Raw genomic sequence first — 22,532 nt, 5'->3', positions numbered from 1 at the left:
TAGATTACTATTAAATGTTATGTTAATACTACAAAATTGATATTAAAAAAATACACTAAAAACAAACATATTGGGATAACAATCATAGAATAAAGATTACATAATTATTGCATCTCATAGATAAAATTAAATACTTAAAATATATTAGGGAAAAAACAAGTGCATGAAAAAAATAATAAATGATAGTTTTGTTCAAGTAACTTGTGTTTTTATTTTATTATGCATGCTTTTTTATTTTGTTTTTTCTATTATGTCGCTTGTCGTAAGTTTAATTTTTATTGAGATTGTATTTGTATAATTATTAATATAATTGGTGTGTATTTTATTTGGTATGTATTGTGCTTAATTAATATTATGTATTTTATTAATGTTATCTTCTTTACTCTCGTTTTTAATTGATGATATGTATTTTTAATATAAATTATTTAAATTAAGGTCAACATAATAAATTAATTGTATTGGAGTTAATTTTTAATTAAAAATTGTGTAACAACAAATGTGATGTAGATGAATAGTCTCACATCAAATTTGGTATGAAATTATTTATATACACTAAATTTAATATAAAATTTAGTGGAAATTAGAGTGGCTCTAGATTCAATGAGCACACAATTAGGCGATGTTAAAATCTGTCGATCTTCGACGAGGTTGGTCAATCAACTGGCTACGAAGTGTATTTTTTGGTGGCGTCTTTTCTCAAAGTTTTGGATTGTTAGTGCTAACTAATGCTGATTATCAAGTTTTATTGTTTATTTTTGTTGCATCGTTTTGTTTATTTGTGACTGTGAGACCATTAATTTTTTTTTACAATTATTTATTATTTTACTTGATGATTGAGTCCACATGAGGGTTTTGTTTTTTGTTGCTTGAGAATATCCATCGAACTGTGGATATATGTGTTTTCAAATGGGCGGTATCGGATAAGAATCTTATAATTATTAGCACTTTATATTCCTTTTTCGTACGTTGTGGTGATATATCATATTTGAGAATCTTTTTTTTTTTTTTTTAATAAATGTGGTGATCGTAAATTCGTAATCACTTGATTTATGAAAGCCCTTTTCAATTTTTTTTTTTTAAATATTATGATATCATATGTATAGATATCATTATAGTATTCAGTTGAGGTTATTTTTCAAATAATATGCATATTAAACAAGGTGCTCTGTCGTTTGCGTGAGAGATCAAACGACATTTCAAAAAACGACAACAATCATACCAAAGAGAACCGTGCGTTTTTGAGGAAGTTGTAAAGAAGAACCAAAAAAATCTCGACATTCTGTCTCAATTCAACTCTCTGAAATCTCTCTCAGATACAAACAAACCCTAAAATCCCATTTCTTTACAGTTTGACCTCCATTGAAGTTGCCTCTGAAATCGTCGAGAACATGCGATGAAGTTATACATAATAATAATAGTAAAGTGATTTATTATTTAATATCTTCCTTGCGATGAAGCTTGCGATGAGACTTTGTTCTTCCTCTCACCCCACAGCTTCGATTTGCCTCGTCAATGGAGGTCTTAGACCTTCCTTCGCGTCTAAGTCTAGCTCAGGTATTACAAATTCAATGCCTTTTCAAATGCTTAGCTTCTCGATTCCTTTCGCATAAAACTTAAATTCTCCAATTCCATAGGGAATTACTTGACTTTTATTCACTCTTCTTGCAATAATGATAATAATAATATATGAAGTATTCAAACTTAATTCCTTTATCCATTAAACACAAAAAAAAAAAAAGGATTGAAATGAAAGTCCCAACCTTTTACGAGTTTTTCATTATTTACCAGTGATAGTTTTCAACTATTGTCTATGATATGGAATATTCCCTCAAAATTGACTCAGAATTCAAAATTATAGACTGTAAATAGCAAGAAAAAAAAAATAGGGAAGAGCAAAATAAAGTACTGAAATAGGATTGGAATGAAATTCCCAAATTATATGGGTGTCTCATGTGTCACCAGTGTTCCATAAAAGTGCTATATATATATATATATATATATATATATATATATATATATATATATATATATATATGTTCAACTATCATCAATGACTGTAATTTGTAATGCTATATATCTCCTCAGAATTAGTAACACAAAACCCTCTTTCTTACTTGAACTGCCACACATATCTATCCCCACAATTCAAAATCATAGATTGCACAGAAGAAAAAAAAAAGTACTAAAAAATATTAGCTGAAAAGAGCTAAACTCTTGATTCAAAGCAGAGTGCGGGTTTTGCAGAACGGTCCTTCGGATCAAAGTCTCCCGTTCTCGAACAACGTCCACGCTCACCATCGCACCGTCGATCGCCCAATTCCCGATCGCAGCGTCAATCCCAACACGATCGGACGCTCCGCAGCGATCGGAGGAGTGGTTCGCTCTGCGACGGGACAAGCTAACGACAAGCACGTTCGGAACAGCCCTCGGGTTCTGGAAAGGAAACCGGCGGCCCGAGCTGTGGAGCGAAAAGGTCTTCTCTCCCGACCCGAACGCCAACGATTCCGACGATCGGAGCCGGAACCCGATAAAGTACTCGGCCATGGACTGGGGGGTCTCGAACGAGGCCTCGGCGATCGGGCGGTACGAGTCGATCACGGGTCGGGAGGTCGGGTCTCTGGGGTTCGCGGTCCACGCGGAGGAGCGGCTCGGCTGGCTCGGGGCTTCACCGGACGGGACGCTGAGCTGCTTCGAGCTCGGGGACGGGATTCTCGAGGTCAAGTGTCCGTATAATAAAGGAAAGCCTGAGAAGGGCTTGCCGTGGTCTAAAATACCGTTCTACTATGTCCCTCAGGTAAACTCAATCTCAGAGAGAGAGAGAGAGAGATTTAGTAATGCCTTAGTAGAGAGCTGAATCAGTAGAAATAGTACACTCCTGATAATTTTGGGAATTGGACATGGATATTACTATTTTGGATGATTTTTAACCCAAACTTGTCACAAAATACTGGATTTTCGTACAAGTTTGTCATTAAAAACCGCAAATTTTGTGATAAATACATGTGATTTTGTGACAAGTTTGGTAATAGATAGAGAAAAAATAAATCTAAGATAGTGATACTCATGCCTAATTCCTTGGTATTTTCTTAAATAAAAAAAAAATTATAATCTGACACGCTGTATTTTCCAAAGTTAGTACCCAAATATCGACTGGAATTTTTTGTAATCCCATAAATTAACGTCTATCTACAAATCGAATATTTGTAAGTTCAAATATAGACACTTTTTCTTTACCGAATAATAGGTGTTTACAATTTCATTAGTTTTGGAATGAGCTTTAAAAAAAAAACCGGTATATATGGGATTATTCATGTCTAATTCCTTGGTATTTTCTATATAAAAAAAAATGATCTGACATTCTGATTTTTCATAAGTTAATACCCAAATATGGATTGAAATTTGTTAAATCCTATAAATTAACGTCTATCCGAATACTTGAAAGTTTAAACTTTAGACCCCCCCCCCCCCCCCCCCCCCCTTTTTTTAGAATAATAGTTTACAATTTCAATTAAAAAACCTGTACTTGTGGAAGCTTTTGGAAGTCAGTTTTCTTGCTTGGAATGAGCATAAACTCAACTGAAAATGAGCTTCTTCTTTTTTTTTTCTTTTTTTCTTAATTCTATCTACAGTTAGAATATTTGCATGTTTATTTATTTATTTTTTTTTTCAGAATAATAGTAGTTTTTACAGTATATATGTAGGAATTTCCCCTAAATAAAATGAGCTTCTTTTTTTATTTTTATTTTTATTTTCTGTGCCTCAGGTTCAGGGCCAAATGGAGGTAATGGACCGGGAATGGCTTGATCTCTATTGTTGGACTCCGAACGGAAGCTCGGTTTTCCGCGTGAACCGTGACCGAGCTTACTGGGACTTGATCCACGGACTTCTCAGGGAGTTTTGGTGGGACCACGTGGTCCCCGGCCGCGAGGCTTTCGCTCTCGGGAGGGACGAGAAGGACATAAGGTCGTCGTACCAGCCCGGCTCGACCCACAAGCTCACTGGCCTTGTCATTTTCAAGAGCGCCGAGCTAGCCGAAAAGGCTAAGCTCTTGTGCCGCGAAATCGCTGGCCATGTCGAGTATTTCTGACCATGAATCGTGATGATCGGTGTCTAAATAAAAAAAAATGTTTTTTTTTTTTTTTTTTTTTTTGTGAATTGTTAGAAACAGTTACATTACATTCATTTATCATTTATATCTCCCTGAGTTTTAATATTTAAATATTAACCGATTTTCCTTCCAGTTTTAGGTTCTTTATCGACATTTTTGTGTTTTTTTTTTCCCCTCATATTTTAAGCTAGATTTTAGGTCGGACAAGCTTCGATTGCAAGTAAAAATAAATTTAAAATTTATTTGGTTAGTTTTGGAATAAAACAGAAAACTGATTTAGGAGGATTGTGATGAAAAACGCAAGGGATTTGAATGTCTTTTATAGTTTCAGACGAATTGCAAGGAGACACGTGGCTGCATGGCTAAATCTGTGGCTCTTGAGACAGTGGAATTGGTCAAAAGCAATGTTGTTTGACGTGGGAAAATAAAAAGAGAAGAAAAGAAGAGACCAATTTAAGAACCAAAAATTGTTTGAGAAGATTTCGGAGCTAAACTAAGCAAAATGACTTGTTCTTGTTTTACCAAAATAGGTGTAATGCAACGAAACCAATTAACCAACTCTTTTTTTCTTTCTTTCTTTCTTCTCTTTCTTTCTTTTACCAAACTTTGTTCCGTAGAGTCAAATCAAATTACAAAGAAAAGAAAAGAAAAAGACCAATCCTTAAACATTCATACATTAAAACGAAAAAGGAAAAAAAAAGTAGCATCTCTTTGTTCTAAGCTGAGCAAAAGAGATGCGATAGAGATAGAGAGAAGAGAGAAAAAAAAAAAGGCGAAAGCGAGATTATGGATCCATGGATGTCTTGGGCGGATCAATGGGACTCGAATCCAGATCCTCTTCCACCGGCTTCACCGATCGACGACAAGAAAAAAAAGAAGAAGAAAAAATACGGATCTAAACTCAAGTTTCAAAAGTCGATCTTCAGCTTCAAATGGCTCAAAGATCTTCGCCGCAAATGTAAACGACAACGGCCGTGATGGTCAATGATCATTTTTATGTCGGAAGATTGTAAATGAACTTGATGGTCAATGATCTTTTTTTTTTCTTTCATATTTGGCTTGATCTCTGTTTTTTTTTTTTTTTCATTATATATGTTGTTTATTAGATTCATTGAATGATGATATATCAACAAGCTTCTATTGTCAATCCCTTGGTTCACCATTACTCTCTTTCTTGTATCACAAGCTTCTCCAAGGTCATTTACTAATGCAGACTTTCTCATGATGAATAACAAGAAAAAACATGTGAATTGGCACCAAGGTAAGCATAAAGGATTTAATGGGCTTAAAAATTAATTTAAAAAAATGTAATTATTTTAGACACCATTAATTCAGGACCACGAAAAGTGGATTACTTCTGGTTTGTGATTTGTACTTTCCAGTGAATTTCCATTCAAAATATAAACCATTGTACCATTACAGGTGGAACCATGAATGAAGAGCCTGAATTGAGTAACATAACATTTAACACCAAAGGAAAAAAAAACACAAGCCAATAGATAATAATAATAATAATAAATAAATACCACCACGCATCCACTGTGGCCACAGTTACACTGCTAGTTATTTATTACAGCCATTTTTTTTTCTGCCAAAGCCATAACTAATGACCAAAGGCAAAAAAAAAAAAAAAAAAAAAAAAAAAAAAAAAATCCATTGTCACCACTTGGAACAATAAACGTCAAATGCATAGTTAGAGGGAGTCTAATCCCTCTCATCACAGTGGAAACTAACATAAAATAATAATAATAACACTGTTTATTGATCATCAATCCAGGCAACAAAATAAATAAATGAAAAAAGCTCTTCATTCCCCACTTTTTGTCACCAATCCTTCCTTGCCCAACACCTTGTTTCTTCAAAGCAAGTATCTTCCTTTTTTTTTTATTTCTTCTCTGCCGGTTATTATTCACTCGGTTGACCATCGATCTCCTTTCCTTCTCCGCCTCCGCCGCTGCAGACTGAGCAAAGAAGTTCGAGACAAAAAGTCTCCTCGTACTCGTTTCCGTCGATGCACCGACCACACGCGGCGCACCGAGCCACGCACAGAGCGCAAGCCCTGCAAAAACTCTCTCCATCGTGATCGCGACGATAACGACGATGGTGACGATCGGCGTTTTCGAACGGGCAGTCGTAGACGAGCCTCAGGTTGTGGCAGCGAGGGCAAAGCTCAACGTCGATGTCTCTCTCGTCGTCGCTCGGCAGATAAAGCCTGTGTCTCCCGTAAAAGTGAGGCTTCTTCGTCCGAGCCTCCTCGCCGCTGTTACTGTTACTATGGCTCTCGGTTTTGTCGAGCAATTCCTTGAGCTCTTCGAAGTGCTCGGCGGTCACGCCGTAGAGCCCGCCGATCCGTATCTGCTTCAGCCCCGGAGCGCCCTTCGACTTCGCGGCCCTTAGGCTGCTTATAAGCCCCTCGACGCTGATCCTCGTCGATCCCGGAACACTTAACTGCACAACGAGAATGCAAAAAGTACTACAAGCTCAAAAGAATGCCAAAACACTAACTAGAAGTGAACTGATTGAGTGATTGCATGTTATATGTGTGGTATATTAAGAGGTCAAATTCGGTTTTTATGTTCAAAGTTGCATAAAGTCTAGGGCTTTCTACTACTATGTAATTTGGTAAAAATGGGCAGTTTTTAGAATTTATGGAACTTTTGGACATAAATCGAATTCCATGCTCAAAAGAAAGCCATAACTAACTGAAAGTGCAACCCCAAAAATTACAAAGAAAGTGCACTGATTTATGGCCAAAAGGGTGGAATTCGGTTTTTTTTTTTTTTTTTTTGTCCAAAGTTGCAAACTTTAGGGCATAAAAACAGAATTCGACCTTTTGGCAATACTTCAAAAATGTGTTTAATACAAAGCGAAGCTTTGGACCTTTTATGTCCAAAGTTGCAACCTTAGGACATAAAAAACCGAATCCGACATATTAGCAATACTTCAAAAAAAATTGGTAAATAGAAAGCGAAACTGACCTCAGTAAGCTTGAGATTACTCTCGAGCACTCGTCTGAGAGCGTCGTCGGTGATCCTAGGGCACTCCACGAGGCTCAGGGACCGGAGATTTCCGCGGGCCCGGCCGGCCAATCCCAAGAGGACATCGTCGGTGATCTTGTCGTTCAACGGACGCTCGACGTGGATGCTCGTCCACAGAAGAGAGTCTTCCCGAACCGCCGAGCGCAGAGATTTGCACACTCTCTCGGCGTTTAGAAGGTCCCGTACGCCCAGGTGGGCCAGGGAAAAGCTCACGGCTTCGTGAGGAACTCCTTCGTCTTTGTCTTCGTCATTGTCGTCCATGGGAGAATCCTCGTCTCCACATCTCGGGTTAATATTACTATTCTTATTACTATTACTATTACTATTCACAGAAGGCCCCGATGATCCGGGGTCGTTGTTGAGAGTCTCCGCCGAGACCCAGCCGAACCCGTGGTGTTGATCGACCGGGACCACCATGTTTCCACGGAGCATCATGGCGTTGTGGAAAATGTTGCTGATGAGATCGTAGCTATTATTGTTGTTGTTGTTGTCGCTGCTCGTCGAAGCGACTTCGTTGTATCCGTATCCGTAGCAGTAAGCACCGTAGTCGACTTGGAGATCTCCGAGCCATCCCGTTATGGCGGCCATCCCGAACGGGTCCGGAGGCAAGCGATCAACTATGTCCCGAGTCTCGAATATGTCTATGTCGCCTCCGACGAAAGCAGAGAAGGGATTATCTTCGGTGGTGTTGTTGTTGCTGTTGTTGCGCTCGGAGATTCCGTACCCGTTCGCGGACCTGATCGGCGACACCAAATTCTCGTCGGAGAGGCGCGGCGGAAAAATGGGTCGGTGAGAATAGTTCAACGCCATTGGTTTATTGTTGTTGGTATTGTATTGTATGTACGCTCAGAAACCAGATTCCTTCTACAGAGGATCGATCAAACAGGAATCTCAAAAATTTCTATACACTAGCTCTCTCTCTCTCTCTCTCTCTCTCTCTCTCTCTCTCTCTCTCTCTCTTTCTCTCTCTCTCTAAAGGGCAAAAGGGTTGTGTAGTGGTAGAATGAACAAGACGGAAAAGGAAATTGTGTTGAAGATCTTTCAATGAAACCCTCAATTTCGGATGACAAACTAAAACAACGCACCAAAAATTTCACAGAGTTTCTTTCTCAAGAAGGACCTAAAAATAGCTGAAATTAAAAACCTAGAAACCTGAGAGCCTAATTCAATCTTATATATACAATAAAGAATCAAAGAATGGATTTTTTTTTCACCTCTCGATTTTCTTCAATTTTCTCTCTTTTTTTTAATTCTTTTTCTCTTATGGCCTAAATAATAAGCTAGCTAGGGTTTCGACAACGCGAATTCTAACAGAAAACAGATCAAACGATAACCAATACACAAAGAAAGAACAACGAAATCGAAAACAACAAAAGATTGAAAATTTGATTACCGGACAACCCTAAACATAATCGAGTCCCTCGAAATCGAATCCTCGCCGAAGATTGAAGAACAGAAAACAAAAGCGATAGGTACAATACAAGAAAGAGATTGCGATTTCCGATTCAAACTGGAAATTCCGATTCTGGCAATCTAGGGTTTTGAGAGAGGAAAAAATATTGGATTTTCTTCTTATTCTTCTTCTTCTTCCCGGTGGAAATTCGAGTCGAAGAGGTTCGATCGAGTTGAGAGGAATAAAGAAAGAAAAGAAAGGGAGAGGAAAAAAGAGGAACGACGAGAAGTGTGTGAGAGAAAATAAAATAAGAATGTAACGAAGCAAATAAAACCGCGTGCGAAATTAAATAGTCGAAAGTTTAGGACCGATTTGAAAATGTTGAAATTTAATTGGGAAGAAAGGACTAAAGATTACGTGTCAACGTCAAGAAGAGTTAAACTTCTTCGCGTTGAAGATGTGGCGGGAGATAGGAATTAATTCCTTTTATATTTTTCCAACAAAGAAAAATATTCCTTCTATATTTAGACCGATATAATAGGAAAACATATTAAAAAAAAATAACAATCTGAAGCTAATTAATTAATAAAATAACCAAGTTTAAAAAATAGCTATAATTATATTTTCATTTTTGTATTAAAATTAAAAAATTAAAGATTTATATAAATAATTCATCACCTTCAAAATATTTAATCATAAGATCAAAGTTTTTATTAAAACTTGATACTGGGACATTCTATCTGTTTAATTAATTTTAGACAAATTTTATTTATTTACAATCAACTATTTATAATTATTTATTTAGATTAAACACCCTATACTAAATTATATATTATTTCGCTACGAATTACATCCAATAGACATGAAATAGTGGCGTGGATTTTTCAGTTTTAAAAGCGAGTTCTGTTGCATATATATTAAAATAAGTATTAAGTGTAGTATTCTTAATCACACTCATATACCTTAGTTAGATAAGATAAGAGTTTGGATGTCTTTAAATATATATATAGAGAGAGAGAGAGATAGAGAGAGAAAGTTTGAAATAAAAAGTAAATTCAATGAAATTTAGTGGTTTTTGAATTTCCATAGTTGAAGGAAACTTCATTGCGCTTAGTGCAAAAGTTGGTCAATTATATAATACATTTATTATGCTTGGTCCTAATTGTGTGGTAAGCGTATTATCATTGGTAGTATGGTTAATTTTTAATAAAATTATATTCATCACTATTGATTGAAAAAGTGAGTAATAATAAATCAAATGTATAAGCGGTAGTTTATAGTTATTTGCACCACCGAACTCTAACATTTGTGTCAGCACTTAGCATGATGCTAAGTCAAATGATCTTAAATGGCCTTAGTCTTTATGAATAACTACACTATTGAAATACGTAAAAGCTAGATAGAATAATAACTCATCAGAAATTTTGAAGCAAAATAAAAAATTGTTTATGCATGATAAATGTTGTAAAAATTGATAGGGTAGATGAGGTGTTTGGATATGGCATTGGACGGTATGACAAACTTTCCTGACTCTCACTCTACGCCAGTTCAAAGAAAACCTTAGTTCAAAGTTTTTGTCACCTTTTTCGGATCTCGTTCCTGGTCTCCACTTTGTCGTCATTTTTCTCACCCTTTTCGAAGCTCGGTGAGCCTCGATGTGAGTCGATTTGTGAAAGAGTTGGAGTAGAAGGATCTGAATCCTTTTGGTCTTCAGCTCAAACGGAGGGCGAGATTGCAGATTTGACATACTCGTCTCGGACCAGGGCCGGCCCAAACTCACCGAGGGCTCTAAGCGATTCAATATTTTGGGGCCCTATAATACTAATAAAAATTTAAATTTTCAGGGTAAATAAATTTTTTAGAAAATGGGTCAAAAGTGTAAATTTTTAGGGTAAAAAATATAATTTTTCTTAAAAATAGGAAAAAAAGTGTAAACTTTTTGGGGCCCATCCACATATGGGGCCCTAGGCCTGGGTCTAGCCCGCCTTAGCCCAAGGCCGGCAGTGGTCTCGGTAATGGTCTCGTCCGGACGACCGTGCTCGTCTCCGAGTGGGATCAGGGGTTGAGCCACGTTCTCAAGCGGGTATGGCTCCGGTGGTAGTGCGTTTCTAGCCGGAGATGAAGTCCGGAGAGACCGGCTCTATATTCTTCTCCGACCAGGGAGTACTCGGTGCTATAGTGATGAGGAACTGGAAGGTGGAAGGGAATGGTTTGGTCGACGGGATAAATGCGTGGTGGTGGAGAGATCGAGGTTATGTTTTTAGTTTTTTTTAGCTTTCTGCTTGTTTATTTGAAGTTGATGTAGCTGTGTTTTAGTTGTTTGTTTTTTCAGAGTTTTTTTAGGTTCTTTGTTTATCAGTACGGGTGTGTCCTGAGTTTGTTTAGTTTAAGAGTGGTGTTTTGTTGTCTGGTGCACTTTATTGGGTGTTTATGGAGTACTATCCCCAGAGGAAAAAATTGATCTAGCTTCGGGGGATTAGTTTCGCTTAGTCGTGTGCTAGGTTTGGAGTCCCTCAATCCTTCGAGGGTGTTATAGGATTCGAGCTCATGCTTGATAGTAGCCGTACTCTTGCTCGTCTTGGGAATTGTAAAAAATCTCTGTTGAAAGGATTCAAGGTATTTCTTGATTGGTGTTGACAATCCGGTAGAACATTGTCTTATCTCCTTTGTTTGCTTTATTTGTCTTTTGTCTCTCATTTTCAATGCAAGACTTTTTTTTATTGTTTGAATGAGATATCGACTTTTATCCGGAATCTTTGTATGGTTAATGCCAATTTTGTTTTGTAAATGAGAAATTTCCTTTATAAAAAAATTGTAATGGACACTATTAGGTTTGTGACTTTGTGGCAAAGAGGTAACCCCACTTTTAATGGCTCAGCAAATTTTGATTGGCTTTTGGTGCCTTTGACATTATCGAGAAATTGAAAAAGATAGGAACTTTTGTTTCTCTCAAGTCTCAACCAAATTTATTTATTTCTTTGTACTCCCATATTTGTTTTTCCTATCTCTCTCTCTCTTTTTTTCCTTTTTTCTTTTCACTCTCCCAACTTCAATTGTCTGCATTCTAAAAGGCTGTCACACTTTCAATCTACCGCGTGTTGATTTGTAGGAGTGTGGGGTTTTCTTTTTAATTTTAAAATATAAATAAATAGAAATAATATCTAGATGAAATTTATATCACCTACTCACCAAATATAACAAAACCATAACGAATGATAGTAAATGGGGATGGTAGCTTGCAATTGAAGTCCTAACATCTATCAATATTCAAAGAAGATAAATATAATAATACTAAAAAAAAAAAATTAAGGCTCTTTGATTGTCCTAATCCAACCAGATTGATATCGCCATATGATTGAAATTGGAAATCCCCTTGGGCCACAAGAAACACGTTAGAAACGTATCGCTCTCTCCTATTTATCTATTTTTTCAGTCACAATTATTTAATACTAAATAAATAATTAACTTATCACGATTATACTATGCTTTTAAAGGACAGACAATTTCCTTTAGCCAGCTAAAGGGTTGGAAGATATCCTTGGTATCTTTCATAAGTTGGATTACAAACGCAATGCCATGGCAAATCCTTCAAGGCAAGCTAAATAAATATAAATATAATATGCGACATATTTGTGGGCAAAGAAATACCAAAAAGTTATGCCTTTCTTTCACAACTTTTAGCTCTTTCCTTTCCACAACAGAACCACCACTTATTTATATCAAAGCATATAAATAAATAAATAAAATATTGAAACAATCTTCTTTTGGAAGGCAAATTAAACCAATCTCAACTCTCAAACCAGAGACGGAGAGAGACTACTTAAAGGATGCGATTAAGCTTAGCCGTCCCACACCCAAACTTGATATAAAGCATATAATCAATATCTTGTCTGTATGACAATCATGTGATATAAAAATCTAGGCATGGATTGGATATTGGAACCACATGTGGGGAAAAGTGTCGACATCATGAAATTTGGACCAACAAACTAAATTCTCATAAATCATCACTTTCTCTTCCCCACTTAACTTGCATCATATGAAACTCAATCACCAAAATCAGAGCAAAGAAGAAGAATAAAAAAAAAATGTGTATTATCAAAACGCAGATGAGTTTAACATGGCATGAATGAAAGTAAACCCGATGGCCGGTTATAAACTGCAAAAATCTCACTGTCACAGCAGATAAAATCAAACAAAAGTTAAATGATCGAGAGGAAGGAAAAAAAAAAAAAAAAAAAGAGTAAAGAAGCGATCACCCGGCTATTTCCTAGACTTCTTTCTCGACTTGGACGGAGCGGGCTTGGACGTCGAGGCTTTAGGTTGGTCGGCGCCGGAGTTTTGCTTCGACGAGCTCACTTGGTTCGAACCGGCTTCGAGTTTCTCTCTGGAGACCGCGCCTTGAGAGCCTCTCACTTGAGCCGCTCTCTTGTCCTTCCTCTTCGGCCTGTAGCTCGACCTCTCTCTCCTCGGGAGCCACCTCTCGGGATCCGGGGCGGGCCCGGGGTTTTCCGGGTCGAACCCTTTCGGGTACCTCGGCTTTCTCTTCCTCTTCTTCTTCGCCTTCGTTTTCCCTTTCCCTTCCTCGTACGACTCGACGACGACCTGAGACGAACCACCCTCGACGTGCTTAGCCCCGGAGGTCTTTTCCAACCCGTCCACGTCCACGCTCTTCAGGCCCGGGAGCGGTTCGAGCCGCGACTCGTAGGACTCGGCTTTGGCCACGTCGACGTGGGCCGCGGTGGTCACGAGCCCGACGAGAGCCTCGACGCTCCCGTGGCTCCTCACGAGCTCCTCGAAGAGACGAGCGGCCTCGTTTTCCCGGCCGTGCTTGACCATGAACGAGGCGGCCTCTTGCATTATGACCCCGAGGCTTCCGTTCTCGGCCATCGAGTCCGACCACCACTTGATCGCGGCGTCGAGCGCGGAGGCCGCTCCGTCGACGTCGCCGGAGCGTTCCCGGAGCGAGACGAGGGTCGCCACCGTGGCGGGCATGTGCTGGATTTCGGGTACTTTGGAGAGAGACTCGGCCGCGGCTTGGTGGTGGCCCGCGGCGGCCGCCACCTGTGCCCGAGCCAGAAGGGCGACCTTGGACTTCTCCGGGAACTTTTCGGCGAACTGTCCCAAGATTTCTTCGGCTTTTCCGGCTTTGTTTTCCCTCACCAACACCGCGGCTTGAAGCAGCACCGGCTTCACAGAGTTCGGGAACATCGTCGGAAGAACGGCGACGAGCTCTCGAGCCTGAAGGGTTAGAGGGAACACGAGAACACTGTTGGGTTTTTTTTTGTTTTATTGTTTTTTAAAGCAAGCAATACTGAAAAGGAAAAAAGAGCGAGACCTGGTCCATCTTGTTGGCGTGGAGGAGCAGAAGAATCCGATTCGCGTATATCGCTTCGATCTGGTTGGCTGAGAGCTTCAAATCGAGTCCACGAGCAAGCTGGAAATTTTGCACGTCTTTCTCTTTTAGCTTGTCGAACTTCCTGAGGCCATCGGAGACGTCTTTCGGACCTTTCAACGATATGAGATTGTTCACGGCCACCGCGCGTGATAGCTCGTCAGCAAGATCTCGTTTGATCACATCTGTGTACACTTCAGTCGCCTCTTGCGATTGTCCGAGAAGCTGTTAAAATAAGCAACTTCTTCAGAATATTAATATTTTATTCCCGGTCATATTTCATGAGAAAAGCTTATATAGTTTCAGTCGAGCATTGCGGACGGACTCACCTGCTTAACATAAGCCAGCTGAACAGCTATAGGTGCCAATTCGATTTCAATCTCATCATCTGGGATGTTCTCGTCCATTAAGGTTTCCTTGCCAATTCTAACAAAACACAAGCAATTTCAACTTTCAAATATCACCCCGTAAAAAATTCACATTAAGCACCCCATAATAACCAAGGTTTGTCTAAAATTAGTGAAATAGCCAAAATGTGCAAGTACCATGTTTCAGTAAATTTTTTGACCATGTGATACACAAAAATTTGAAGACGTAACTTTGGCTTATTTGCTAAAACCTTGAAACTTTGGCTATTTTGCTAATCAATTAGTTTCAAATGGCTATTCTGTATTATTTTTTCCAAAAACAAATACAATACCTTTGGGAAGATAGCAGAAGCTGCTCGGCATCTGCGAGCTTGTTCATCTGAATCAACGAGCACGCAGTGTTGAACGCCAATTCGAAAGTGCTAGTCGCTTTGACCCTCATCGCCTCCAACATCCCTTGCACTTCGGAAGCCCTTCCTGCCATAACCATGGCAGCCGCGGAATTGATCTCCAGAGAGTCGATCTTGGACTTTTGAAGCTTCTGGTAGACATCAACACAAGCATCCAATTTCCCTAGACGGTATAGTATCTGGGATTCCAACAGCATCGTCGCCGAATTTCTCTCTTGATCTTTCAGGGTCTCCAGAGCTTCGTCTAGCTTGTTTTGTCTATACAAGCAATACGCCTATTCGAGGAATAAAAAAGGGCGTAAAAATACTAATGCAAGTTTATATTTTTCACAAATTCGTAGCGGAGAGAATGTCCCAAATTCCACAAGTGTAGTAACAGTTTACGGACACTAAATACATTTGAGGTTACTCTCGGTAATGAACAAACCGAATAAAAGTGAATTGGTCATAACAGAATAGAAAACAGCCACATATGATGAAAAAGACGGCGATCGTTCGAAATAAATCAGCATTAACTATAAACCACCTTGTCAGTTCGAACAACTTGTTCCCAGTATTCACTTTGAGTTAGTAAGAGAAAATTTATGCCTGTGATTTTTAAAAATGTTGCATTTTTCGGTAACAAAGTTCCAACTAAAGTCTGTGCGTTTCAACATCATATATTCTTGTTGATTTATATAAGTACAGTTGCACAATCAATCTCTGAATCATCAATGTACAGTCTCAATGTAATGCCAGTTCATATATATGATTATACATGCATACAAGCAAAATTAACATTGACTTTAATTGACTGACCTTGAAGAAGCTGAAATCCAGAGTAGCCCTGGAAAACGCCTTAATTGCCGAAAGAGCTTCGTCAATCTTATCATCTTTAATCAGAGCAACGATTTTGCATCGAATCGCGTCTTCGTCAAGCGCAGAGATTGAGAGAACTGCGAACAGAGAAAAAAAACAAACAAAACGAAAAAACGAAACAATCTTCAATCAATTTTCCGATAAACTGGCAAATTCGGAACACGTGAAGTATCGGAACGAAAATCGACCTTGATCTGCGACTTTGACGGCTTGTTCGAATTCAGATCTCTGGATGTGTTTGTTGAGAGAGGTGAACAGGTCTTCGATCGGAGGAGGAGGCTGCTGCGGCGATGCCGGCGAGGGTTTCGATTTTTCTTTCGGCTTCGGAGCCATGTCGAAGGATTTTTTTTTTCCCGATTGCCAAACGAAGCTCGGCGAGTATGTGAAGAAACTGGTGGAGAAAATAAATATTATATTAAGCCCTATATATGCTTATATTGCAAAAGTAATGAGATTAATCGTTTATTAGTCGGAATTAATTTATTAGTAAAATAGTTAAAGCCAAAATTTATGTTAACAAGACTACTATTAAAATTGGAGGATTCATATAAAGAATTTATCACTTTTAATAAAAATTTATCGCATATCAAAACAAAATTATTGAAAAATATTATTCACATATTTTAACTATTTCGCTAATTTTAGATAAACTTTAACTAATTTACAACTTTATTAATTTTAATTGACTATTTAACTACAACACATTAAGATTAAATGATGTCTTTTGAAAAATAATTAAAATGGCCAATAAACTACTATTAAAACTATAAAAATTATATAAACCGTTTATCAGGTACGTGTGACTCACATGACAAGTGGATCTCACCTCTTATCTCACATTAATCGGTGATGATTATCAATTCTCATAACCTAAGTGATATGTCTAAGAATATGGAGAGAGTTGTGCATATAACTTAATTACTTGTTATGTTAAAATATAAAATAAAAATTATTTAATAATTAAGAAAATGTTCCAAAATAAAACAACACGCATAGATACAGTTTAACATGAATGAACTTATATTTTTAATATTTGAATAATTATACTATAATCTTAATGATAGGTGATTATTAAACTATTTGAAATAGTTTCTTCTATGTCTATTTGTCCGTTACTTGAATAATAAATCACTCTAGATTTTAATTACAAAATTATACACATTTTTACTAATATATCCCGTAATTTTAGCCATATTTGTTTAATAAGACTCAACCCATTAGATTCTTCACCCATTTTCTTATCAATAAATCGTGCACTTTCTATATGTTATTATATTAACCAACATAAAAATAACCTTCATTTTTTAGGATTTATATTTTTTATTCCGATTATGAAATTTTTAGGATTTTGTCTTCTTCAATAATATATTCTTTTTTGAGATTTTCATTTTGTTTTTTAGGTCAAACGCAATTAATTGTAGCCTAGAGGCCTCATCATAGCTCGAAAATTACTTAAAACTCATTTACGGGATCACACGAGACTCAAAATCTCGTGCTAAAGAGCGTGGAGGTTCGAGTACTCTTCAAGGCATAATATTGAGAATGCTAATTGAATTGAAATAAGTTCGGCAACGGATCACGAAATCTTGGTGATCTTCTCTATCTAATGAATGGGGAGTCCGCTTTGAAATCGTCAGCCCTGCACCCCCGTGGACAGCTCTTGACCATATCAAATCGACTAGGTCGAGAGCATATGCATTAAAGAATGGTTTTGTATATACACTTGTTTTTCGGTCTGTTACAAACCACTTTGCGCTTAGCCATTAAGATATTTACAATCAGGGACATAACCAGTAAAAGCTCAGCAGGGGTTGCTTAAACCCCCCTTCAATATTTTTATTTTTTTCGTTTTGCATTTTTACTCGGATTTATTTATTTTTCTCCTATTTTTACCCTAAAAATTTACAAATTAGTTCCGTTGAAAAAAAAAAATCACTTTAGCCCTCTTTAAATTTAGAGTCTAGCTCCATCTCTACTTATAACCGTGCATATCCAACGCCTATATGAAGCTTGATTCACGTAAAACTCCATATCTTACGATTCATGCTAATTTGTTTTGTAAGCTTGAGCGAGAGAAACTTTGACTAATGCGAAGTACTTTAAGTTTAACCCACCTCTTTTTTGCAGATTCTTCTCTAGAGACTACCATATCCTCGATAACTTACATATCGTCAAATTTCCAGCCACAAGAGAGTTATGCTTAAAATTGCTATCCTTTGTCCGACCAAAAGAACAATCAACAATGTTCATACACCCCAAACAACACAAAATCAGATTGACCATATGTTATTGTGAAGCAGCACAGAACACTCCTCGAACTATAGTTCAACCAATATATGCCTCAAAAGCCATAACACTTGACTTCAAAACTATTCCCTCAACCAATAAATGGATAGCTAAAGACGAGTCATCACCGTGAATAAAAGCCACCACCGAGCCGAGAAGGGTTTCATGAATCTCAGAGTAACTTTACCTCCCTCCTCAGAAACGTCGGCAACGCAAACGCAGCTCTATGCATCTACAATAAAAACACAAATTAATTAATAAATAAGTGAAATAATTTCAATCCTCTTTTATAGAGACCTAGAAAATTATGACCTCGGAGTTATAGAACTTGAGCTCTCTTTTACACTCCGTATCTCTTTCGGCCTTTTCAATCGGGTTGACCGGATTCTTGACATCGACAGCCGGGCCCGCCGTCGTACATATCACGAAACCTATGGTACCACTACACAAGAAGTGAACACAAGTCAATTGACTACTTTGACCTTAGATAGCATATAAGAGAGCTTGTTATATATATATCTTGCCTTGGATATGTCGGAACGCTTGTCCATGCGTAATAGACGGAGCCTTTGAATACTTCACGGCACGTCGAGACCATACTTTCTATGATATGCGGAGAGAGCCACATACTCTCTGCCATGTTGCACACCACGCCGCCCGGCCTCAACGCTCTCGCTATGGTCTCGAAAAATGGCCGCTCTACGAGCTCTTGAGCCGGTCCTATTTATTTGATTTATTCAAAAGCATATTAGATTTCAAAGAAATTAGTATTTGGCAGCTTAGAGTTCCCAACCAAATGTAAAATATCAGGTTCAAGATGGGACCACCTCATCAAATAAGAGGAATTTCTAAATGAATTGTTGGTACCAAGTTGAAATTCACCAATAATGATATAGCTGAATATTTCAATTCACGCATTTTTTACTTTTAATTAGAAAAATGATAATTTCATTGATAAGCTCATCGATATTTCTATTTGGGTCTTGCTTAAAGTCAAGAATCACTAATAAGAAATAGTCATTATTTAACTATTGATAAATATTATTTTATAGAAAATCCGACGGATAATTCATGAATTCTAACAAGTAAAATTGGTATCTTACGAAATATTCATCGGTAATCGACGTCTCAGTAAAATTAAAGTACCCAGTATCATTATTTTAATCCTTACCCAAGTCAAATGGTTAGTCGTATGAAACTATATACTAAAAAATTAGCAATGTGGGCGTACCTACTGGGTCCGAGGAATCAACTATGATAGCATCGTACTTTCCTTTAGGTGCACGCTGCAAAAATTTAACCGCTGCCAATATTTGACGAAAACAAGATCAAAGTCCATCCAAGATATTAAGGAAAGAGTGCATTCAATCATATACCATCTTCAATATGAAGATGGACACGTGGGTCCTCGAATCCAACGGCCAGCTCTGGAAAAAACTCGTTAGACACCTGAGAAAAAGAAGAACATCAGCGAGCACAAGCTACAAGCTAGTTGGTCCGTGGCTTTAACGACTTACATCAATAACCATCTTGTCGATTTCGCATATATCGATGTGCTCTACCGAAGAATGGCGAGAAATTTCCCTAAGAACCCCTCCATCGCCACCCCCGACAACGAGAACCTATAGTAGCCAATCAACTAGTGAATTATGGTATGTTGTTGCACTAGATAATTGACTTAAAGTAATTGATATACTAAAGGCAAAATAATTATTTTGATTCAATGAAAAATATGTATGCGGAGCCAGGTTTGGACCATGGGACATATGCCCTCCCGGAATTTTTGAAGATTATAACTTTTACCCTTAATTTTTTTTTTACCAATTTATACACTTTTAATCTAAAACTGTATGATGTTTTTCATATATGCCCCGTTGTGGGGGGAGGGGATAAAAAAACATAACTTAGCATACTAAATTAGAATTGATCCATTTAAATAACTTTAATATTAGCATACTATTTTGTATATATAAAAAAAATATTTTAACTTTTTTCTTTTGTCTCCTACATTACATTTACATTAGACTCTTATCCCCTAAAAAATTATTTTTGACACTCCACCAATATGAAAAAAGCAATATAATTTTGAGCAAAAAATGTAAAAAAAAAAAAAAAAAAAAAAAGCAGCTATAAGGATAAAAAAAAAAAACAAGTAATTTTTAATTTTTATCACATACTCTCATTAATTAAAAATTTGAGGAAACGATTTAATCCAATAAAATGAACATGGATTGAAATAAATTACTGTTTTTGGGGATGGGATTGAACAGAGAGGAAGATGAGTGATCATCTCCTGGTAGGCACATTCGTCTTTCTCGGTGAGCTGGACATTTCCATCCAGAACTAGCACTTTTCCATATGACACTGACTGGAATATAAAAAATAAAATTAAAAAAAAAAAGCGAAAACTGTTAATTGATAAACGGTGAAGAAAATACCAGATTAAATTGGGTACACGACGACCTAATTTTCTCCTTAATTAATTGATCATCAGCTCATATTTATTTATAAGCTAGCACTTTTAATAATGGTCCCCTTTCGTATACCTTTGTTTAAAAAAAATGTTTTTAGATTTAGTTTTTGAAAAACATTGTTTTTTTCAAAAACTGACAAAGTGTTTGGTAAATTATTTATAAAACAGTTGTTGCTGGTAACAAAAACTGATTTAGCGTTTGGTAAAATAAATATATTATAGTAAAAATATTAAAATAGACATGTCCTTAATAATTAAATAATAATTATTAATATACTCATTTATATACATATATATATATATGAATAATTATTAATTTGGCCTTATCTTATCTTAGAAGGGCTAATTTGAAAAAAAAAATCTTTGGAGGGTTAATATCAAATTATCGACGTTTACAAAATTGAATAACAGAAACAAATTAAAAAAAAAAACATTTGATAAGCTGCTACTAATTCTTCTTGGTAAATCAAAAATAATCTTTCACATTCTTATTAAGGATGAAATTAAAAAAATAAAAGATCCTCGTGGAATCGGTATTGCCATACCTCGAAAACCAGAAAATCTTGGAAGTCCGACTTTCCCTTGAACAAAACTTTTTCTACTTTCATGGAATGAGCTTCTCCTGCCAATAGTCACACAACGGGCTAAATAAATACAGACCGTCCATAATAAAAAAAAACTGCAACTTAATTGTGTGTATATATATATTATATATGAAGTGAGAAGTCCAAAGCCTACCATGCCACATCGGATTGTTGTAATAGAGACTTTTGGTAGCACCTTCATCATAAGCCAGTAAACACATCATAAATTAGATTAATCTATATCTTAAGAGGAATCCGGCTTTAAAATATACCATATGAAGTCAATTTTTCGTTAATTGTAAGTAAATAGCTATGTCATTATATTATTACACTCATATCTAAGTAAATATCCAAATTTATTTAATACTGTAAAAAGATATATATAAAACGCTTAAAATTATCGACATGATGACACATCATCCAAATGATTGTTTATCTATAATTAATGAAAGATTGACTATTTAACCATTTACAGTAGATTATGTCGTTTTTAAACAAAAAAATATAACAATAAAATAATTGATGACGCGGTTTGTTGAGAGAGAGAGAGAGACGAACTGGATTCGCCTAATAGGTGAATTTTGATCATCTGTCCCTTTTCATATGTGTCCCTCGAAGTAAAATAGATTATATCGTTTTTAAACTTAAAAAATTTAACAATAAAATAAATTGATGACGCGGTTCATTAAGAGAGAGAGACGAATTGGATTCGCCTAATAGATGAATTTTGATCATCTGTCTCTTTCATACGTGTCACTCGAATTAAAATAGACTATGTCATTTTTAAACTTAAAAAAATATAACAATAAAATAAATAGATGACGTGGTTCATTACGAGAGAGATAGAGATATATATATAGAGAGAGAGAGGGCCGGCCCAAACTCACCGGAGGCTCTAGACGATTCAATATTTTGGGGTCCTATGATACTAATAAAAATTTAAATTTTCAGGGTAAAAAGTGTAATTTTTTTAGAAAATTTGCAAAAAATGTAAATTTTTTAGAAAATAGGTCATTTTTTGGGGGCCATCCACATACGGGGCCCTAGGCCCAGGCCTAGCCTGCCTTAGCCAAAGGCCGGCAGAGAGAGAGAGAGAGAGAGAGAGAGACCAGAACAAGATTCCGAGAACCACCCGGGAACAATGGTGGTAACGGCATGGCTATTGGCATCGGGTTGAAGGGCTGAAGAAGGCACGGCTTTCGAGTTCAAACCGCAAGAATGAATTTCCATAACGAAGCCATTTCCATTACTCTCATTCCCAGCCAAAGCCTTTTGGCATTCCAAACCACCTCTTCCTTTGTCAGCTGCCATGACCTATCCCTGAGACATGGAATAGAATGAGAAAAGCATAAACAAGCCTTGACAAAATGTAGTTTCAGCTCAATCAACTGAGTTAACACATTTTAAGGATGAGATACACATGGCTTCCATGTAGAAATATATGAATCTACAGGTAGAGAAATGGGAAAATAATTTCAAACTTGAGAGAGAGAAGAGAGAACTTGCCTGGTGCCGCAATGGAAATAGAGCGAAACTTCAAAATGAATATTCAGACTTTAGTTTTGCTCATGTAAGAATTTATTATTCCTAGAGCTAAATTTTAATTTGGAAGGCTTTTA

The 22,532-nt window shown here is 36.9% G+C and overlaps 5 protein-coding genes across 7 annotated transcripts; 2 read left to right on the top strand and 3 right to left on the bottom strand.

Moving 5' to 3' along the window:
- The first annotated feature begins 1,281 nt into the window (after window positions 1–1,281).
- LOC149403497 (Restriction endonuclease, type II-like superfamily protein) lies at window positions 1,282–4,197 on the top strand. 2 transcript variants are annotated; one of them, XM_089608724.1, is made up of 3 exons: window positions 1,282–1,554; window positions 2,229–2,794; window positions 3,764–4,197. In XM_089608724.1, the coding sequence occupies exons 1-3, from the start codon at window positions 1,452–1,454 to the stop codon at window positions 4,085–4,087; spliced, it is 993 nt and encodes a 330-aa protein (XP_089464850.1). In that variant the 5' UTR covers window positions 1,282–1,451; the 3' UTR covers window positions 4,088–4,197. The 2 variants fall into 2 exon arrangements, with proteins under 2 accessions (XP_089464850.1, XP_089464849.1); XM_089608723.1 differs by having other exon boundaries at window positions 2,226–2,794.
- A 532-nt stretch (window positions 4,198–4,729) lies between these two features.
- On the top strand, window positions 4,730–5,633 carry LOC149403496 (uncharacterized). The gene has a single exon (XM_089609440.1). It carries the CDS (start codon window positions 4,895–4,897, stop codon window positions 5,084–5,086), a length of 192 nt encoding a protein of 63 aa, XP_089465566.1. The 5' UTR covers window positions 4,730–4,894; the 3' UTR covers window positions 5,087–5,633.
- LOC149403495 (F-box protein SKIP14-like) lies at window positions 5,605–8,869 on the bottom strand. 2 transcript variants are annotated; one of them, XM_089609439.1, is made up of 3 exons: window positions 7,087–8,869; window positions 6,388–6,556; window positions 5,605–6,357 (listed from the first exon to the last, which is right to left on the bottom strand). In XM_089609439.1, the coding sequence occupies exons 1-3, from the start codon at window positions 7,954–7,956 to the stop codon at window positions 6,014–6,016; spliced, it is 1,383 nt and encodes a 460-aa protein (XP_089465565.1). In that variant the 5' UTR covers window positions 7,957–8,869; the 3' UTR covers window positions 5,605–6,013. The 2 variants fall into 2 exon arrangements, with proteins under 2 accessions (XP_089465565.1, XP_089465564.1); XM_089609438.1 differs by having other exon boundaries at window positions 5,605–6,556; window positions 7,087–8,868.
- A 3,740-nt stretch (window positions 8,870–12,609) lies between these two features.
- On the bottom strand, window positions 12,610–15,948 carry LOC149403494 (uncharacterized). Its single transcript, XM_089609510.1, has 6 exons — window positions 15,759–15,948; window positions 15,511–15,647; window positions 14,635–14,987; window positions 14,264–14,360; window positions 13,878–14,159; window positions 12,610–13,780 (listed from the first exon to the last, which is right to left on the bottom strand). The coding sequence occupies exons 1-6, from the start codon at window positions 15,901–15,903 to the stop codon at window positions 12,803–12,805; spliced, it is 1,992 nt and encodes a 663-aa protein (XP_089465636.1). The 5' UTR covers window positions 15,904–15,948; the 3' UTR covers window positions 12,610–12,802.
- Window positions 15,949–17,688: 1,740 nt separating this feature from the next.
- On the bottom strand, window positions 17,689–22,230 carry LOC149403493 (spermidine synthase 2-like). Its single transcript, XM_089608954.1, has 10 exons — window positions 22,023–22,230; window positions 21,068–21,109; window positions 20,875–20,951; window positions 20,102–20,224; window positions 19,374–19,478; window positions 19,233–19,305; window positions 19,088–19,159; window positions 18,381–18,576; window positions 18,169–18,298; window positions 17,689–18,088 (listed from the first exon to the last, which is right to left on the bottom strand). The coding sequence occupies exons 1-10, from the start codon at window positions 22,222–22,224 to the stop codon at window positions 18,029–18,031; spliced, it is 1,080 nt and encodes a 359-aa protein (XP_089465080.1). The 5' UTR covers window positions 22,225–22,230; the 3' UTR covers window positions 17,689–18,028.
- Between the last annotated feature and the right edge of the window lie 302 nt (window positions 22,231–22,532).

The sequence above is a fragment of the Urtica dioica genome, chromosome 3 (assembly GCF_054948205.1).
Source record: "Urtica dioica subsp. dioica isolate 48M chromosome 3, U.dioica_male_clone48M_v1_H2, whole genome shotgun sequence".
NCBI classification, from domain to species: Eukaryota; Viridiplantae; Streptophyta; class Magnoliopsida; order Rosales; family Urticaceae; genus Urtica; species Urtica dioica.
The sequence above is the reverse complement of the archived record's forward strand: the minus strand, read 5'-3'. Positions and strand labels throughout refer to the sequence as shown.